Here is a 20857-nt window from a genome sequence, read left to right as displayed (position 1 = left end):
AAGACCATTCCTGACATTCGCTATGAGACTCTGTAGCAAGCAGGCCGGCGTCAGCGCTTCTTTCCAAGTGAACGGGGTCCATGACAGTCGCGCACGCTACAGTCTGTTTTTTTCGTTCTCCCTGCCTTCACTCTCTTTCCCTTTCTGTTGACGTTGCAGACTGATGCCAGTATAATCCTCCCTCAGAAGTTGTTTTGTGTCGTGTCCGTGTGTTGAAGATTGTGACTTTATATGGCACCACAAAAGTTTACACTACAACAAAGGATTTATCTTGTGGAGTGTTACTTCGGAAACGGAAAGAGGAATTGTGGAGAAGTGAGAGGACGTTTTGCAACGAAATTTCCTGGTGTTCCCGTTCCACATAGGACCACTATATTAAACCTCGGAAAAAAGTTTCGAGTAACAGGGTCAGTTCTGAATAAAAGTGAAAAGAAAACCCCACGTGTACTTACTGAGGAAAAACTCTATGAGATAGGACAAAGGTTAGAACAGTCTTCTCGGAAATCTATCCGCCGCCTCTCACAATAAATGGGTGTTTCAAAAACCACAGCATTTAGAGCTGCTAAAATTCTTAAATCTAAAAAATAAAGTATACAAAGACAATCCGCACACCATCTGCGAGTTGAAAGAGAGTATTGTACGAGAAATCGGGAGAATTACAGTAGACGAACTTGCATGTGAAAATGGCAATTTCCTTCGGAGATGCCAGATATGTGTTGCAGCAGAGGGACATCATTTTCAACACCTTTTGTAGTCAAGGTTAGTACGCAATATGAAAACTGTAATTTTAATAGCAGACTCTAGCGACTGTCGCAGGCCTGTACCCCGGGAAATACAAGTGCTGACGCCGGGCCGCTTGCTGCCGAGTCTCGTAGCGAATGTCAGGGAATGCTAAGTACATTGTCAGTTAAAAAGCTATTGGCTTCAGGCCTCTTCCCAGGATTGGGAGGGGGGGCAGATCCATAGGGATCATTTTTTTTCTATGGAAAAAAGGAATGTGCTGTAATGCTGTAAATACGAGGGGGTATCAAAAAGTTTTGCCTCTTGAGGTATAATTTGTTTAATAATGGAAAAATTGAAACAATGAACATACATATAGTTTGCCTGGGGTGTCCTCTACTCAAGAGTTACCCTTCCACACAGTTGCCATCACGTTCGATGCATTTGTGCCAGCGTTTTATCCAGCCCTCAAAACCAGTTTGGAAAAATTCCACAGAACACTCCCTGCGTCACTATTCAGAGCTGTTTTAACCTCCTGTAGGTCATCGAATCTTATGCCACGAAGCACAGACTTAGCTCAGACTTAATGGTATCCCAAACTCTCAATCATTGCATGTGCTGACCCATAAGACATGTGCACTGCATCAGAAATTTCCTGGATGGTAATCTGTCTATGTATATGTATATGTGCGTGTGTGTATTATGGGGTAGGGTGTGTAGAGGTGTAGATAAATTACTGTACACACATTTCGTTCCACACATTTTGATGCTCTATAATATTTTGTTGACTTCTGTATGTTTATAGACAATATAAATCACGATTCAGCTCATTTCAATGCTACGAATCCTCGAACAACGTCACTTTCTAACCTGTATGTATGCAACCACATGACAAAAATTCATGGTTGATATTGACATTTACTTGTGTCAAAGAGAGCGAAAATGACTGTAATATGATACAGATAGGCTATAGCAATCTGTGCAGTGTAAATCTCTCTTACAGATCTTATGAAATATTTTGAAATAGTCTACAATAAGCAACATGTGTGCAGTGATAGACGAGGGTTCATACCCACTTTGCAAAATCAAAGTCCCTGCATTTTCCAGATATTTTAAAATAACTTTTCAGATTGTGTTGTGATTTAACTTCCCATTAAATAAGTGTCACACTTAAACTTTGCAAGTTTATCAAATGAATAAAGTTTCTTGAACACTGTTGAAAATAAATGAAAGAACATTATTATACTCAACATTACCCCAAAGGGAAGCTTGTAGGTAAGAAAAAACGAAATATATTTTAGGTTCCCAATCCTGGCAACCAAAAAGTCATTTAATTTATCTTACTTATGCAGGTTTTGAACGCTTTTCAAAATTTTCCTGTGTTATAAAATGGGCTTCTCACTCCTAGCCTAGTTTCTATAACTTCTACAGGTGGTCCAGGGTACTCAAATCGCTGGAAACCTTGTAAATGAATTATTTGAACGGAAAGGCTAAGACAAGTGATTCATCCTGGCAGTGTGTCTGCTAGCATAATATGATTTCTATGGCATTTTCGCTTTTAAAATCTCATCCGACAGTAAAAATAAATACCAGTGGCAACCAAGAAGCTATTGTATAGAAAATGTTGTTATTAAACAGCTTGTAGCACTGAAACTAAGTCTGCACAAGCAAAACGTTAACAAGAAAAAAAAATTCACCTTGATGTCCTCTACACACTGTGAAGGTTGTCTGTTTTGTATGGCCCCACCCCTGTGCATTTACGTTCAAGACAATTAAACCTTTCGGCGCGGAGAACGTATATATACGTTTTCCCCTTTTGCGCTCAAATCGTGGATAACATATATATACGTTCTTCGTTTTTGAGTGTTTATGAAAATTCTTGCTTGTTTCTATGTGCCTCGGCGATTGTTTAGCTGAAAAGCTTGGATGTTTTAATACATAACTTGACCAGTAGGTGCACCACCAGTGTGGTGTCTTTGTTTCTCTTATTTCTTTACGAGTGACGCCTGTTCTGTGCTTTTTGTTGAGTTTGCACAATGGCCGACAATGCTGTCCCAGGTTGTTCCCGACGGATATATGTGTAAAAATGCAATTTGATCGATTCAAAGCAAAGGTATTCTGCAAGAGAGACATCTAGCGTGATTTTCATTAAAAACAACAACAAAAAAACAGCTAAAACTAATCAGCTGTAAGTGTATGCCACCTAATGGCATCCAACAAGGGCTGAACCCATTCACATATACACCACCTTTCACAATATACATCAAACATCTAGACACTTACATTAGACATCAGAAACTTCATACACTATGGTACCATTATTTACCAACATAATATTTTGTCAATTTACACTATTTACATCTCTTCTTCTGAAATTTCAGAAATCATTTACCTAAGTACTAGTTCCTTTGTGCCTCATAGGATGCTTTGAAGACTATCACACGAAAGTGAACTTCTTTTGATTTCACGTTATCAAGACTTCCAAAACTATAACGTAGCATATGTTTGGATGCCGTAGTAAACTGAACTCCTCATTTCTTAATACCACATATTTGTTTTTATGATGAGCTGATTTTTACATTTCTTACTCATATTGTATTTGTTTTTGGTTTGCAACACTGACGAAAATATAAAAAATTACCTTATTTGGATGAATATGTATCATTGGTTGAATATTTTTAAAAAAATAAATGATAATGAAAATTTTTAGTAATTTTTATTATGAGATGGCAACACTGATGCTTGAAGAAAATTTCATACTCTTTTGTCAATTATTTTGTATTCAAACACAAAATTGAGAGTCTGAAGATATATTTGTATGTCAATGTCAACTTTATTTCATGTATGCTTCATGCCATCTTTCCTTTCCCAGATGAATGGTAAATTTACTATTTCTCGTGATGTTGAAACCGCATAACGTGTCCGATGTCAATGTAATCGTACTTAATAATAAATAGTAATTCATAAATAATAAATAAAAATGTTACTTTACTATAATGAATATCCATAATCTACTGGATACTTGGAAAAATAAAAGAGATATGTAGGAACAATTTTTTTTTTTTAATTTTTTTTTTTTAGATTTTGAAATATATTTTCGGATGGCAACACTGACGTTTGAGGAACTATACATAACGTTTCTGTACGATAACTTCTATCCCTTAGGATTTTGAGTCGGTGTACAAAATTTCATGTCTATAGCAATTAATTTTCACAAAAGGGTCAAAAATCATACGTTGGCTGTGAACTTTCCAATTATATCCATACGTGCCGAAAGGGTTAAAAGTAGTAAAGAAGAAAAGTTGTAGTAAAATAAATTCCGATTGACAGAATCTCTTAAATAATATTCTACTTAATTTCCTGAATATTTTGGAAAATTAACAGTATCAGCTAAAAGTACTTCAGGCAAATTTTTGACAAAAAAAATCTAGCAACTCTTATGCTGTGAAGTAGATTTTCCTATTTACATTATATTCAATAATTCTAAGCCATTCTGTGACTGGCAGATTAGACGTCAGTTGCAGAAAAACCCTAAGGTTTGAGATAAAAAAATAAAGTTTTTTTTTTTATCCTCCTGCTCAATGTCAGTGAAAGGATCCACAGACTTTGTGGTGCAAGTAGAGAGCTAAATTGTTGCATAATGTAAAGAGTTCTACAAAATTCCTCCCTATGAAAATTAATGTCAAACATTAATGACATGGTAATGGAAGAAACCATTCATTAATTAAGGCATTCCTAATTTTTTGTTCAGCGTTAAACAACTGTTTTTGACTCGTAAAAAAAAAGTATAAAGAATTTTAACAATGTACACAGTAGTCTACAGAATGCCCTACATAACCAGTATAATGTCTAGAGTGGTGTAAGAGACTCCCTTCATAGCAAGTAGTGTCTGAGGTAGATTCAGAGACAAAAGAAGTCTGGACATGGATTAAAAGGAATGAACTGTCCCGACTAAGTCAGAATGTTTGGTAGCCTTGCATCAATGGTTATAAAACCAAAATTACCAAGCCACCCATTCAGTCTGCAAGGACAAAATCGAAATTCCTGCAAAATCTGAAAAATCATCAACGATATTTTTGTAGGTTTTTATGGGTTCATACCTCAAGGGGCACAGGTCTGATTGACTTTCTATTAGCAATGCTCTCCTAATTTCCTGTTTTTCATAATTCTTGTAAAGAACCTCCATGCCATGAAGGTACATACGGATGTAGGGATGCGCATTTTCTCGATCAATGCAGTAGTACACAAGATGTGATAAACACAATGTTCCAGCTGCCGTATCCTCCTCCAGGGTCATTTACATGCGGACATCTAGATAAAAATTCCCACCTGATAATCACCGAGTGTTTTTTGTGTGATTGTTATAGTTCTACTGCATTGCCTTTCCTCACTAAAAAGGTCTCAATTATTGGTAGTAAAGTTGGTATGTGTGTAGTAAGAGAGATATCTTTGTTTTGTATGAAAATTAAAACCAGTTTTGTTCTATTTTATCTTCTCAGCTTTTACTAAACACGATGGAATGAGTGCCGATGGAGACAGTGAAAGTCAGACAACAAGTGCAACAGACAGAAGAGCTCAGGTTCGAATGAATCCAGTTTCAACTTTCTCTGAGGCCGAAGACGATTTAGGGGACAAGGAAGTGGAAGGCCTTCTAACAAAATCTTCAAGGATTCGCATGGTGAGATCACCAACCAGTACTCACTCCTCGGAGGCACCTGGAACCAAGGAAACCTACATCCGAAGCATGGATGGTTCGTCCACAGACGACAAAAGCTTTCGAGAGAGGACCTGGACAAACAGCAGTAGAGGGTCAACAAGATCGTCGGGTAAAGAAAATGTGAACTTGGAAAGTTACGACAGCAGCCCAAAGAAATATCGGAAAGGCAAGTCTGAAGCCAAGATGCACGACTACGCCAACGCAAGTGCAATGCAGGTATTTTCTCAGTACGTGGAACCAGACGAAAATGTAGAGAGGCATAGATTAAGTGATGCCTTGGAAAAACTGAAGCTGAAACGTGGTTACATCACAAGAGACAGTGCCGAAATTCTGAAGCCTGAGCCTGGACGATGTTACATTCGTGATTCTCCGGAAGTGGTAATTAGAGCCTGTGTCGAATTGGTACCCCAGCTTAGAAGCGACGAAGTGCAAGAAGCCAGCATCTCGGTATCCACGCCAGCCACCCTGACATGCAGCGTGGACGTCGAACCAACCAGACTGGAACCGGCTCATATGGAAATTGCCGGTCCTTCATGTAGTACCTCAGACCTGAATCCCATTCCACGGGAATTCACCACAGTGTCTTCTAACAATGTGCCGGAAGAAGATGGTTCTACTAGTCTCGAAACAAAGGTCTCGTCAGCAGAAGAGGTGCCGCAGTGTGCTTCTGTGGTGTGGGATCCAAAAACCAGTAGTGCAATGGAGAGGAAACAGCCCGAAGGAAGGGAAAAGCCAGCCACCATGGATAATATGGAAGGAATTTTGGACAGAATCTCTCATGACCTGGACTACTTGTTGAACCAAAGTCCACAGTCACCCAAAAATGGAAGTGCTGTGCCTGTGAAAAAGAAGAAAACTGGACTGAAAGTACAGATACGGGAGGAAGACAGTGTTGTTCTCATTGATTCACCTAAAAATTCTTCTACTCAGCCTTAAAAACCATAGTAGTTTCTTCCAGTGCAAAAAAAGGCATCAAAAGCTCTTTTGATGCGACAGTGCAAGACATTGTAGATAAGCAGATGGATATTAATAAACTTTTTTGTGTGTGAATGTATGTGTGTATATGTGTGGAGTAAATAATGGAAGAGTGGATTTATATAAAGATAAAAAAAAATGTGTGTTTGAGGTGATTCCACAGCGGTTCAAGATTTTGTATTCTGACTTCAATCTATTTTTCACAAACAGGGAAATGAATTTTCCAAAGTTGTGGATGTCATTGGCCATTTCTTCATCAATTTCATGAATATGTAGAAGATCATGACGTAGGTAAATGATCATTAAGTTGATATTTTTATATGACAAAAATAGTTTTGTAACTTCCAAATGAAATTGTGATTATTTAATTTTTATACATTCCATACTCACAGAGTGAAACTGTTGTTAACGAAACAAATGCTGAGTCAATTAAATTTATATATGGAAAATTTTTAAATTAAGAATACTATATAGTTTTTCTTGTTCATGATATATATATATATATATTTGTATTGAGAAACAATACACAAGAAACTTGTGTACTTAGCTATGATTATTTGTGGAAATCATAGGTTAAATGATATTTATGAAATGTTTTTCATGTTACGAGTACAGAATGCATTTAACATATTCTGTATCAGTTGTTGTCTAGTTGTATTTGTTTTTGTTTAATTCTTCTTCAAGTCAGCTGTACATATCATAATCATTATTTTTATTGTGTGTAGCACACTGCCAAGGTTCTGTGCCATATTACAGAGAAAACATATGTTTTTTGTAGAAGGAAGCAGTCATGATTTATGTTGTATTGTGATGTTGACAGCAATAATCTTTCTTTTTAATAACTTAGTATTGTGTAAGTTTAGTGGGCAAAAAATGCTAGGTTTGTGTTTTTGTAAATGCAGAAGTACAAGTGTTGATTTAAAAAGATAAATAGAAGTTACTTTTCAGTTCAGAAAAGTACTAACTCATAGTCATATCAGATGATTTTAAAAAAATGGATGGGAGAACAGTTATTAAAATTGTGATATCTCTGAAGAAAGTTACCTTATAAATAAAGTTCCTATGTTGTTTCAAACGTTTTGAAACTTACCTAAAGCTTTTGCATGAAACAACTTTATGCTGTTTTTTATGTCATGCAAGTTTTATGTTAACATTTTCTTTAAGATGATGTCAGCAAGTCATGTCATAAGTTATTAAATTTGATGAGAAAGATTGAATTGTATTTTTTGCATTAAATGTATACTTGCCCATTGTGTTTAGTTTCTTGCAATGGCTTTAGCTGTTCCTTAAAATACAAAATATACCATGTCTTACCTGAATACATACATACCTGTATTTAAAAAATACCTCAACAGCAGTCTCGCACAATTTGTAAGTTATCACAATAATTTGAATGTGCCAATCCCAGCCACATTTTCAGGGTTAGATACGTGAAAGGTTTGCAGAAATAGCCATATCACAGGAGTAATGCAAACTGTATATTCATGTCGATAATAAACTACAGATATTTGAATGGTTATAAAAATTGCTGTCAACATCTCTATCACAATGCATATGGATTTTTTTGTTGTTGTTGTTTACGCTAATGTTACAAGACCAGGGTTTACAAAACTTATTCAGTATTTTTTCTTATAAGTTGTTCACTGTGTAAGTATTAAGTGCATTATACACTCATTTATTGTAATTGCTCAATGATACTCATGTATGTACCAATATGAACATTTTTTGTACTTGGAACGGAGAACAGTACTTGGAATTTGTATGCCCTGTGTTTGACGTAGAATTGCTTGAAGATGTTTGAAGCTTTTATTGTATTTTGTAAATTGTCTGTTACTATTGTATTTTCATTCCCTCCAAGTTGTATACACCAGTCATTGGATAAAGATGGTGTTTTGAGGCATGATTTCAGTGTTTTCCAAACTGTTTCTCTACATTGATGGTTCTTATGTTTAGGATTATTGCAAAAGTTAAGCCGTCGAGGATTAATTTTGCAGTAAATTCCATCCGTAATGAATGTAACAATATTCAGCTAACATAGTCATAATCATTATCCTTTGTAGATTCCAACTTCTGGCTAGGTCGGTATGGAACTTAAACCCAGAGCCTAGAACAGACTTTTTTCAGAGTTTTTTTTTTCTTAGTCTGAAGTAGAGGTGTCCTACATAATGAAATATATTATTACAGTTAATTAAAATTTATATATTCCGTACTATTACCCAAGAGAAAGCAATATGCAGAACATGTTGAAGGCAGTTTCTAAATTAATGTTTTATTTTCATTTCTGATGTCCTACTGGTGTGATGTTAGTTATATTTAATTACAAAACTCCCGGTGGAGGCACATAGTGGTTCGGATCCCACTTTAAACTGTAAGTCCAGTCCCAATTAGCCTTCCTGTGCATAAAGTGGACTTAAAGCAACAACTCAATCAATCAATTAATTACAAAACTGGGTGTGTTCAATATCAAACTAAGTTTCAAAGTGGCAATATTTAGTCACATCCAACAATTAAATTCTCTATAATTAAACAATCACTGCAAGTTAACTAGTTTTGTTTGAAATAATTAAAAAACATTGTTATGTACTACAGTAAAATCTCGTTAATCCGGACTAATGGGGAATAAGTTGACTGGTTTAACGAAAGTCCGGATTAACTGAAATAACCTAAAAGAACAGTAGAAAGTGCATTAAAACTCTGTTTATAACAACAAAACACGTTTATTATGGTGTATTTAAAGGACACAGGCCTAAATACACTATACAGTACAGTTCAAAGTCTACGGGAACAGAATTGAATCAGTGGTTGACTGCCTTTCCTTTGGGAAGTTCTCTTGTTGACTTCTAGCCACATTTAAAATCTTGCATTCTGCTTCTTTTTTACCTTTTGCTTGTCCGGCTTATCGGGGATTTAGAATTGATTTCAGCAATTTTTAATATATTTGTGTGTCAAAACAATCATTGAAGTCATGTAAAATCAAATTAGTTATTTAATTGGAAGCAACGGCATTTTATAACTCACAATAAACAGAACACAATTATTTTTGCCTGACATGCCCCTCCTGAAGCAGGGAGTGACAGGGTTGTGCCTCCCTAAGTCTGGCCCTGGTTAAACCTTTCCATCTTCTGACATTCCACCTTTACCTCTCTCCACTGTGTTCTATTCTAATACTTATCTTTTGTTCTTACCCTCCTCCACCCCTTTCCATCAATATCTTCCCTTCTGTCTTTACCCCCAACTCCTTGCGGAATGTATTCTCTCACTATCAATTTGCTAATGGAGATGTACTAATGCTGCACTCGCACAGACAGCTGTGCTAAGTAATGGTGTATTTGTGGCATTTGATGTGTGCAAAATTGTAGCCATCTTGAAATTTAATATCAGCAGCTCTTACTACTATCGGATTAAAAATTACAGATACTATAGTTTACACTGCAATTAAAAATTAATCAGTAGACCTACATAAAATAAGAATTACATCAAAATTTAGCTTATTAAATTCTGCGTTAATCTATGGTAACCAAAATTTTTTCGAGTAGGCCTTGTATTTTTTATTGTGAGAACAAAAAAAAAAAGGGCCGTTAGTTTGTACTTTTGCAAATGATTGCTCAAGTTTTGAAAATTTGTCAAAAAAAACAGATTTCTTCTTATTTTGCGAAACAACTTTTTCTTAGTATTGGGTAGCCCTATAAATACAATATTGGGCTTGTTTTGAAGCTCTTTGTATCTGTTTTTAAAATGCACCATCATTGTCAATTCACATTGCGAAACAGATTTTATTCAGCGGAGTAACGGTGTACATGGAACATGGCAACACTGCAAGCATTGACTCGGGAGCATGAGCCCTTAGTTTTCACAGTTCAACAGACATCGCTGTGTGCCTTGCCCAACCTGGCTATGCATGACCGTGAGCCTCACATTTTCGTGTCCTGCAGTATAATCAGTTTCCTGAAGTTGGTATATTTGTGGTTCATAGTGGTTTAGCATTATCTGCAATAGCTTGGTAAATAATATGAAGTCACACATGAATAGAAACTACTCAAGCAATGTAGGTTTCTAAGCAAGTGGAGGGTTCTAACCAAATAAAAAAAATATCAGATTTTAAATTATTTTTTTCACATTTTATATTCCGTTTACTGCTATTTGTGGCCTAAAACCTTTACATTGCATAACTGTTTACATTCCTACTGCCAAGGATCATTCCTTATTTACAGCATTTTGGAGTACGCAGCTGCATCATATGCTGTTTTCAGCCAGAAATATGCAGACCTCAGGATACTTAATACCAACAACTGGCCCTTACACTAAGATACAAGCTGTGGAAAGCCTGAAGTTCTCGCACAGCTCAAGTAATTTCATGACAAAGATCCAAGTTCGATTCCTGGCGGAAGTTTTCACTTCATTACAACCATTCATAGTACAGGGTGCGGCAAAAAGATCTGATGGTTTGCAAGTAAATATAACGAACGTATTACACAACATTTGTACATGGTTATGTATTCAACAGATTGGAGTACATGTGCCATTTAACAGGCAGTAAAAAAAAATCTGTACAACAAGGCTTGGGTTTTGAAGATGACGGTCCTCCAAGTGGTGTCCAGTTCTCGCCATGCATGCAGCAAAACGATCTGCCAGTTTTCATTAGTGCGTAGCAATGCGAGGACGTGTCTGGGGGAAGGGGCATGGCTTGATCAGCTGCCATACCAAAGCAAATGTTGGGGTGTGTTTTTGACAGCTTCGGCAGGAGACTTGAAGAGTACATGGTGAGAAATGGACACCACTTGGATGACATCTTCAAAACCTAAGCTTTTGTTGTAAAGATTTTTTTACTACCTGTTAAATGGCACATGTACCCCAATCTGTTGAATATATAACTATGTACAAATGTTGTGTAATACGTTCGTTATTTTTACTTGCACACCATCAGATCTTTTTGCCAAACCCTGTATAGCCACTAGTAGGAGCTGAGTGTAGCTTGCATCACAAGTTTTTTGTGACCAATGCCAAAGTATTTGCCTGTGGAGTAAAACAATGTGCTAGCCTGTATGATCAGTTGTTTGAAATTACATATAAAACATAAGACTACATCAGTGGTTTCCAAAGTGTGCGCCGCGACTGGCTTAAGGGGTGCTGCGAGATGTTAGACTATTTTCACTGAAAGGACACTTATTCCAAATATGTGCTTATTTAGTACTATTTACACATAAAATGTTTCTGAATTTTAAATACGGGTTTATTGTTTAACTTAAGCATGCTAATTTAGCATTGCAAGTGTTAGATACGCCCGCATTCTGACTTGGGCGTCACGAAAAAAAATCTTGAAACACTAAGGGTGCCGTGAAATGATAAAGTTTCAGAACCACTGGACTACATTGTTGCCATGCTCTAGGTACTGTGTGCCATAGATTTTTGTTGTTCTTATTGCCTGGTACGATTTGATTGCTTGCTTATTGCCAAGAGGAATCCAAATAGAGGTAATGAACTGAGTTGGGCAATCTCTTACTCTCAACTAAGAAGAATAAATGCACCAGGGCTGTGAGCATTCCACTGCATTGAGTATTTATCTAGTTTGCATTTGCTGATGATACTTTTATATCAGGGCTTGGATGGATCTGTGGCTGATGCCAGTGAAGCCATTTTTTAAATTCCATCTCCTTTTCAAAAAACATTATGAAATCCAAAATTTTGAAAATTACATCTGCTTAGAATTCTTTCTAGGGACTCATATGAATCTATCTATGGTTAACTTTCGCTGTGGTCTATTCACAATAATTTAATAGCATTACATAGCCACCAAATTTTTGTGAATATCTAGACTGCAGAAAGTAAACCACACAAACATTCACATAAATAACCTAGAAAGCATTCTATTCGGTTGTAATATTTCAGATTTTGGAATATCGTAGTGTTTTTTCAAAATGAAAGGAAATTTCAAAAATGACCTTGCTGGCATTGGCCAAAGGTCCAGCCAAACCGTAAGGGGGCACTAAATTTGTCAATATGCATTATGTTAATGATGACATCATGATAACTCTTTAACGGGCTATTGCAATACTCTACCTCTGGAAATGCTATTCAGGACAGCTCCAACAGCAATGTGCTAGTTCTAATTTAATTAGCAATGCCAGTGGATAGGACTAAGCAAATTCTGAATTCTCATTAGTTCTAATAGATGTCTTTGATAAATGACAAGCTGCTTTAATATCCTCATTACTGCAGCAAATCTCCAATATCTTTAGAAATTAAAGAGAGCATTGTAATGTTTATCCTGAGTTACATATAACATCAATCTCTCTTGGTTTGTTTCAAAAAGAATTTGTATTAATAATTTTATTACTTCAGCTCTGATACATGTTGATGTATAGTGCAAATGTTATTAAATACAATCCTGAATACTCTGTCACCTTATTTTGGGTTTTTGTAAGGTACCTCTTTTTGACAGTTATGGCAAACATTAAAATCTGTGATAAATAAAATAATTTATGATGCAATTCTCTCATTAAATTCTTTTAAAAATTCATAAGCTACACTAAATATGAAAAGTTATAGGTGCTTACTCCATGCAAAAGTTGGGAAAACACTGTTCAACACAAGGAATTTGGTTATTCACATGCTGTTCACAGCAGAAAAAGTATCACTGTAGTGTCCTTGTTTTTGTTACATTAAGGTTAAAACTTCTATTATAAAAATGGAAGTTTTTCTGTATTTTATCTAACAAATGTTTTGTACTCAAAAGTCCTGACAAGATTTCCAAACGTATTTGCATAAAATATATTTAAAAGACTAATTTTGATGTATTTTATTTGTGGTTACAAAGTTTTTAAAGTTTGTCTCCCAAAACTGTGTGATCACACATTATCCTTGATGCAATTGTACACTGCTTGCTTCCTGATTATGTGTGTATTTTTCTCATTTGAAGTTACTTTACTGTCTATTTAATAAGCTGTTTGTGACAATGAAGGTGAATGATTAGATGGAATTGATAAAGAAATGTGGCAGCACTTATGCTTCAAGGTGCAGTGCCCAGGCGACAGTCATGGAATACACTGTTGAACAGCGAGTGTTTCTTGTGTACATGTACTGGGTGACTGGATCGATTGCCAACAAACAATTGGAATTCAGGACGAAGTTTGGAGTCCGCAAGATGGCAGCGAAATCAAGTTTACAAATTGGAAACAACAGGGATACTTTTAAGTGAATGTGGTAAACATTGCCTGCAAATGTCAGAAGAAATTATTGCAAATGTACGTGCCAGGTTATTGAAGTCTCCCAAAAAATCATTACGACGTCTAAACCAGGGAACTCGGTATTCTTATTCAACGTGTCACCGGTCGCAAAGAAAGTGAAGATTCGTCCATACAAGATCATCAGTATTTAGGAATTGGAGATGAAATATGAACGGGTACAGTACTGTTTATGGTTTTACGAATTTGTGTGCGATAATCCCAGAATTTTGGATATCACCTGGTTTAGTCTTGAAGCATGGTTCCACCTATCGGGGTATGTCAACGCACAAAATTCTAGGATTTGAGCATCTGAAAACCCACATGTGATTGCTGAATCACCGCTACACCAAAAAAGTGGGTGTTTGGTGTGCCATATCTGGTTTATGAATTATTGGACTAATCTTCTTCAACACGACCGTGGACAGCACCTTATTCGCCGTATTTTTGACAAGTTCGTGCAGCAGTTGGATGATATGGAACTTACACAGGGATATTTTCAACAGGATTCAGCGACATGCCACATGTCCAATGTATCCATGCAACTGATTGAGAGCTTCTTCCCTAACATCATTTCAAAAGGACTGTGGCCCCCAAGACATCCTCCAACTTTACCAGCATGGATTTTTTCTGTGGGGTTTACTGAAGGACAAGGTGCACACAAACCACATACGTTACAAGCTTTAAAGGACAACAATTTGGCTGAAATTCGGAACATCACTGGAGGAACACTGCGGCGAGTGACAGCAAATACGCAAATGTGGGTGGAGGCATGTCTTCCTGAAAACTGTGGAAACTTTCAACACATGCTCTGATCACAATTAGCGACACAATATCCAAGGTATGTCATATGTAAATTACATTAATACATTGTATATTATATATTACAGCTCATTTTGTCAGGTCGGTTTTATAAGAATCACCCTGTAGATATTCACAGTAGTTTAAGCGGCAAAATTTGAAGAGAAGAAAAAAAATAAGTCTATTGAAAACTTGAAAGTTAATATATGCCAACCCACCGTTTTGAATGAACATACAAGTAGCCTCACTTTAAAAGCACTGAGTGCCACAAGGTGGGAAAGCAGATTTGATGCCTTAACTCTGTTGAGATATCTATGATGCACTCCTTCAAATAATTGCCAACAATAAAACTATCAAAATGGTCATGCATTATGTGTGCACTAGCATTATCCATCATAATTCTATTTATTATACCAATACATCATAAAGGCTTGGTGTATTGCAAACCAGTTGTGTGGCTTTACATTTCTTTGCTGACTAGTTACCTGGTATGACTTTTACTACACGTAATGTAATGAGCAAATGTCTTCGAAACATTTATCTACAATGTGTTAGATGAATTCTTGCAAACATGTCAGCACTTTGAAAAAAGCAAGAGTGATGAAAAATTTCAAAGTTTCTTGGACGCCACTTGGCAGCCTGGCAAGGCCTCCCTTCCTCCACTCTTGGAGGCGTCAGGGGGCAGCAATCTGTGAGTCCCGGTTGATGAGAAAGAATTAGCATCAAATTTAGATAAGGATGATCCAAAGATGGGCAACACTATACAAGGCCGAAATCGAAAGAAGAAGCAGTTTCAGGATGCTCCAACGGTACAAAGTTGATTTTTATTAGCAGGTCCTAGATGATTATTTTAACTCTTAAGGCGAAAGATTTGAGCAGCTTCAACATCATAGTGGAATTTAAATTTCTTTTATGATATTAGTAAGCATAAAGAAATGCCATCTGATCTTTTGCCTGAAAAGTGTAGAAAACTTGCCGGAATGTTAACACATGATGGCTACTGAATTAAAAGATGAACTAAAGGTGCTTTCGGCTATAATAAAACAATTACACCAAAGGAGACCTTAACCTTTTAAGTCCCGAACGATAATATGGTGATCAATGGTATTTTTCGCAACAGTCCCGATCGATCATGTGCTGATCGATGTAACAGAACCTTTTTTCGTCACCTTGCAACCATGTTCATTTTCTATGCTCATGACTCGAAGTGCTAACACTTCAAACGAAGAGTCGATATGCATCGACAGTGACGCTGGTATTCTTCAACTCCCTAATGACGTCACCAGCAGCCGCTACATTTACTACACCTCCTCTTTGTCGGCGCAGTAAAAGAGTCATCGAATGACAAAGCTCCCACAAGTGAGTTGGTGCCATTGTAAATGCTTGTTTACAATCTCAAGCCTTGCAGGAAAGCGACGTATGAGGAAATAGTTTTTCTATTGTTTTCCTTCTCAACATGCCGAAGCAGGTCATGGTCGGAGAGGGATGGGGCAATGTTGTCAAAAGTGTTTGCGGCGATAACTTTTCAGCAGGTGAAATTGCACTTTGCACAATGCTTGCTTCAGAAGACAACCAATCCTTCTTCAGAAGGAAAATGTAAGGGAAGAGGGGTAAGAGGTAGGATCAGGGCTAAAAATAACTCTTGCACTTCATTGCGCGTGTTGCCAACCCCTGTCGAAAATAACTCGGGCACTTCATTGTAAGTGTTGCCAACCCTTGTCGAAAAAAACTCATGCACTTGTTTTTTCTTCTTCGGATAGCAAAATACATTAGGAACAAAACAAATATTGAATTATAATGTTGACATGTGGTTGCAAATGGGACATAGAATTTGTTCCTGTCTCATTATCAACAGGGAAGGGGGAGAGGCAAAATTTTGTCTTTTCATTTTTTCAATTTTCACATTTGAAGCTACGAATAATAACAAATGCATACAGATAGCAATACTTCATCTTTTCTATGTCAAAGTACATTTTATTCTTAGTAAAATGTGTCTTGTTTCACTAAATTATCTGCCATAGGAAGGAAGCTATCAAGATGTTTACTAAACCTTACAAAACTTGTTTAAATGGCCTGGGACAGAGGTAAAATCTGCATAAGCGCCACGGGACACTAAAGGTTAAACTGATAAAGGGTCATGATTTTGCACCTAATGTGAGTGTAGAACTTCGAATTTATTAACTTTGTTGGTAACCGTGGCAAGTGGCGAACAAAGTTGTTTTTTTTAAGCCAATAAAAATACAGTGTGTCCGTAAATTCATGGTGCACTTTTGACCGGTCACAGGAAAGCAACAAAACAAGATAGAAATGTGAAATCTTCGCCAAATAAAAGGAAAACTCTCCAAGTTTCCGTACTATGATGCGCAAGCGTGTGCGCACACAAGTGATGATGCAAAACCACGAACTGCGCAGCAGCGGATCAGCCCTCGCCCACGCCAGTCGAGATGTGGACGGTACAGAGGCAAGTCCAGTGTGTTCTGTGGCTTGCGAAGTTCGAATCCGTGAGCAAAGTGCAACATAAATATCGTCGCATGTACAACGAAGTGCTTCTGTACAGTCCACATCTTGACTGGCGTGGGCGAGGGCAGATCCGCTGCTGCGCAGTTCGTGGTTTTGCGTCATCACTTGTGTGCGCACACGCTTGCGCATCATAGTACGGAAACTTGGAGAGTTTTCCTTTTATTTGGCGAAGATTTCACATTTCTATCTTGTTTTGTTGCTTTCCTGTGACCGGTCAAAAGTGCACCATGACTTTACGGACACACTGTACTATCTTCCGTCAATCATGTCTGAAACACGCTTGTGTCCATTTTATGCAAGGTAGCATTATTCGAAGGAAAAAAAAATTACATGCAAAGGTAATGGCAAATTTACTAGCGCCGGCCCTGGCCTCTGTAGCCATGAAGCTATATGTGAATATATGAACAACAGCAAAAACAAACCACACAAAGTTTCACTTGAATGTTCTACAAAGAATTCTCAGCAGGTGTCTTTATTCAGATTTTGGAATATCATATTGTTTTTTGCTGCCATCTGCCAAAAGTCCAGCTGAGCCTTCAAACAAGGCAATCTACTTCTGGATAAAAATGCAAGCTGTGCTAAACTGATTGCATAAATGGTATGAAAATGTAACTCCTGATAGCACCACAGTTGAAATACTATCATCTTGTACTCAGTGGCTCTCAGTTGTTTTTCCTGATGTAAAAAGATAATTACAAAGCATAAAAAAGCAAGCATCATTTCAGTGAGAAATCCCATCTTTAAATTGTAAGTCTGGATTAACGTAACTCAGGGTGGCCACTCTAGGGCCATGATAAAATTCAATTCCCAGTTTTCAAGGGAAATTTTCCAAAAATTCAAGAGCACATGCAGAGGTTTTCTCTATTTCAACCTTACATATTAACGTCTCTCACCACCCACACACACACACCAATATATTAGCAATATAAAGAGTTTGTATGATTCCAATGTATCACAAGATGGCAGATCGTACTCGGAGCATGTTTTTCCTCTTCGCAAACTGTGTCATTGTTCTTCTGGTATTTTGTTACATTTGTGTGCTTCAACGTCGTATTTGTGGAGAACAGCTTCCTAGTGTGTCAGTGTTGAGTATTAACTCTAAGTTTGATGGATGGAACCTAGCAAATAGATTTTTATTTCCTGCAGCTGGATGTGTACCTGGACTCTCCGCAGCCTTGTCGCGGTCACCGACCCAAGGGGAGCAACCATGAGGTAAGCAAACCATCACCCGGCACTTTCACCTGCTCTGCCTCGTGCTCATGTGCGGCGACATCCACCTGAACCCCGGTCCCTCAAATCAAAGTGAAACTGCTTTCTCAATATACAGGGTGGGCACAAAGTCGCTTTCCCCCAATAAATGTATTTCTTCATTTATTGGGGAAAGCGACTTTGTGCCCACCCTGTATTATCAGAATATACAAAGCATAAGTTCTCTGATTGTGCTATAAACCTCAGTGAATTAATACAATATGACTGTTTAGTTTTTACCGAGACATGGCTGAATGATACTGTGAGTGATGCTGAACTTCCGTTCGCCAAGCACTTTAATATTTTTAGAAATGACAGTCTAAATCAATGTGGAGGGTGGTGTCATGATTTGTTTAAACACGAAATGGAACTGTAAACTACGTGGTGATCTGAGTCGATCCTGAGAAATAATTTGGGTGGAACTTAATATTCACAAAGGTAAAAAGATTCTTGGTGCCTACTACCGCTTGCACAAAAACCCTCCTCTACATATCCTTGAAGCTTGCAGGGATTCGGTGTTGGCAGCCATGAAGTGTGGAAATGTCCTGTTGTGTGGTGACTTCAATATTTCAATTGACTGGGAAAATCCAACCACCGGAAGTGCCAATTGCTTAAATTACAAATGGTTTATCGACACTTTCATTCACGGCATTGGGTTGAAGCAACATAACATGCACAAAACACAAGGTGAAAGTAATTTGGAATATGTGCTGGCAACAATGTGTGAAATGGAGATAACTCCACAATGGAACTTGCTACCCTCAGACCATGCCTCTCTCGATGTCGCTGTGCACCTCCCATCCACTGAGAAGGTCAAAAACCTCCAACCCCAGAACGAACCACACCACCTGTGGCGAAAAGCTCCCTGGAATGAAATTCGCAGAGCACTAGATGCCTACCCCTGGTTTCTGCTGGAACAGGAAGAGATCAACAATACCGTGGAGATGTTTGTGGAAGTTCTGCATGCTGCAAAAAATGACTTTGTTCCCACCAAGAAAGCGTGCTCTGCAAAATACCTGGTTTGGTTTGATAGTGAACTAATTCTTATCTTGAAAAACAAGGAACAGGCTTGGAGCTTGTAGAAACAGTACCCCAATGAACACACTTCTAAAACCTTGTGATATTCGGAGGCACTCAAAAAACCTATTCAAAAATAAGTATTTGATTATGTAAATAACTTAACATCAGAGTGTATGACTGACCCAAAGAAGTTTTTTTCGTTAGTTAATTCAAGAAAGCAGAACCCGCGTGTTCCGATGGAAATTGTGCATAATTCTACCATTGTAGGACATGAGAGAGCGCAACTTTTTAATGTGTTTTTCATGAGAATTTAACCTCGGAAACAATTTCTGAACCTCTTCCTATAGTCAAGTCTGTCAGTTCACACACACTCTATTAGATTAAAACCTCCCCTGAAGAAGTAAAATCTCTCCTCTCCTCTTTGCCGTTGTGCTGATCCTTAGCCCCAGATGGAATCCCGACAATTCTTCTTCGTAAAACTGCTGACTCCTTGGCTCACCCTCTGTGCCTCTTACTTAACAAGTGTTTTTCTACAGGTGTGTTTCCCGACTTGTTCAAATATGCCAATATTGTACCTATCTACAAATCTGTGTTCAAACGTGCCAATATTGTACCTATCTACAAATCTGGAGATAAAAATTCCACAAATTCGTATAGACCAATCTCCCTTTTGTCACGTCTCTCCATTGTTTGTGAGAAAATAATTAAAGACAGGTTGCTAAAGTTTACATCCCCTTATAAATACTGCTCAGCATGGTTTCCTTCCAGGCACCTCTTCCTTGACCAATCTATCGGAATTACTTTCACATGCTACTCAGTCTATCACAAATAATTCCTAGCTTGACGTTATATATTGGGACATTTCAAAAGCCTTCAATAAAATAATTCATAATCTCCTTTTTCATAAATTACAATCCAGATTTAACATCCATGGGAAATTTCTATCCTTACTAGCCTACAAGACTATCTGAGTGCATGTGACCAGTGTTATCCTTCCTGGCACCTCTTCCAGCTTTCTTCCTGTTTTGTCTGGAGTTTCCCAAGGGAGCATCTTATACCCACTTTTGTTTCTTCTTTACATGAATGATCTCCCTGACAGACTGTCCTCTCTCCCTATAAATATACTTCTGTTTGCCGATGACTGTAAAATCTTCACAGAAATCTCATCAGAACACGATGCTTTAATCTTACAGCAAGCTCTTACAGAACTACTTGTGTGGTGTCACCAGTGGAAACTTCAATTGAATCCTAAGAAATGCTCCCGCCTCACCATTTCCCTAAAAAGGAACAAATTCGATTCTGCATATTATCTTTAAAACAATCCCATCAAAAAAGTTTCTTCTCAAAAAGATCTGAGTTATCATCGATGAAAAACTAAACTTTAATGAGCATATTACGAACACTACTAAAAGAGCAATGCGTCTTCTCGGTCTTCTGTACAGATTCACTGAAATCCAAAACCAATCATCCATCAGCATATTTTGCAAATCCCTTATCTCCCCCATTTTTGAATACTGCTCTCCTATCTGGACCATGGCTTCAAAAACAAATCTTTCCCGGATTGATTCTGTCCAACTTTTTCCTCGCCATTGCTCGCCACAGAATACCTTCTCTGAGGCACCTTCACAAAACAGAT

At 37.5% G+C, this 20857-nt stretch overlaps 1 protein-coding gene across 2 annotated transcripts in view; it reads left to right on the top strand.

The window, feature by feature from the left end:
• Nucleotides 1-13154, top strand: part of LOC145994371 (uncharacterized) — a 947129-nt gene extending 933975 nt beyond the window's left edge. For both annotated transcript variants that reach the window (XM_083130485.1, XM_083130492.1), the window contains exon 23: nucleotides 5220-13154. In XM_083130485.1, the coding sequence (XP_082986611.1) occupies nucleotides 5220-6373 (1154 nt within the window). In that variant the 3' untranslated portion in view covers nucleotides 6374-13154. The remainder of the gene's footprint in view (nucleotides 1-5219) is intronic.
• The last annotated feature ends 7703 nt before the right edge of the window (nucleotides 13155-20857 follow it).

Source organism: Lepisma saccharinum, chromosome 1 (assembly GCF_977018435.1).
Source record: "Lepisma saccharinum chromosome 1, izLepSacc3.1, whole genome shotgun sequence".
In the NCBI taxonomy this organism is placed as follows: Eukaryota; Metazoa; Arthropoda; class Insecta; order Zygentoma; family Lepismatidae; genus Lepisma; species Lepisma saccharinum.
The sequence above is the reverse complement of the archived record's forward strand: the minus strand, read 5'-3'. Positions and strand labels throughout refer to the sequence as shown.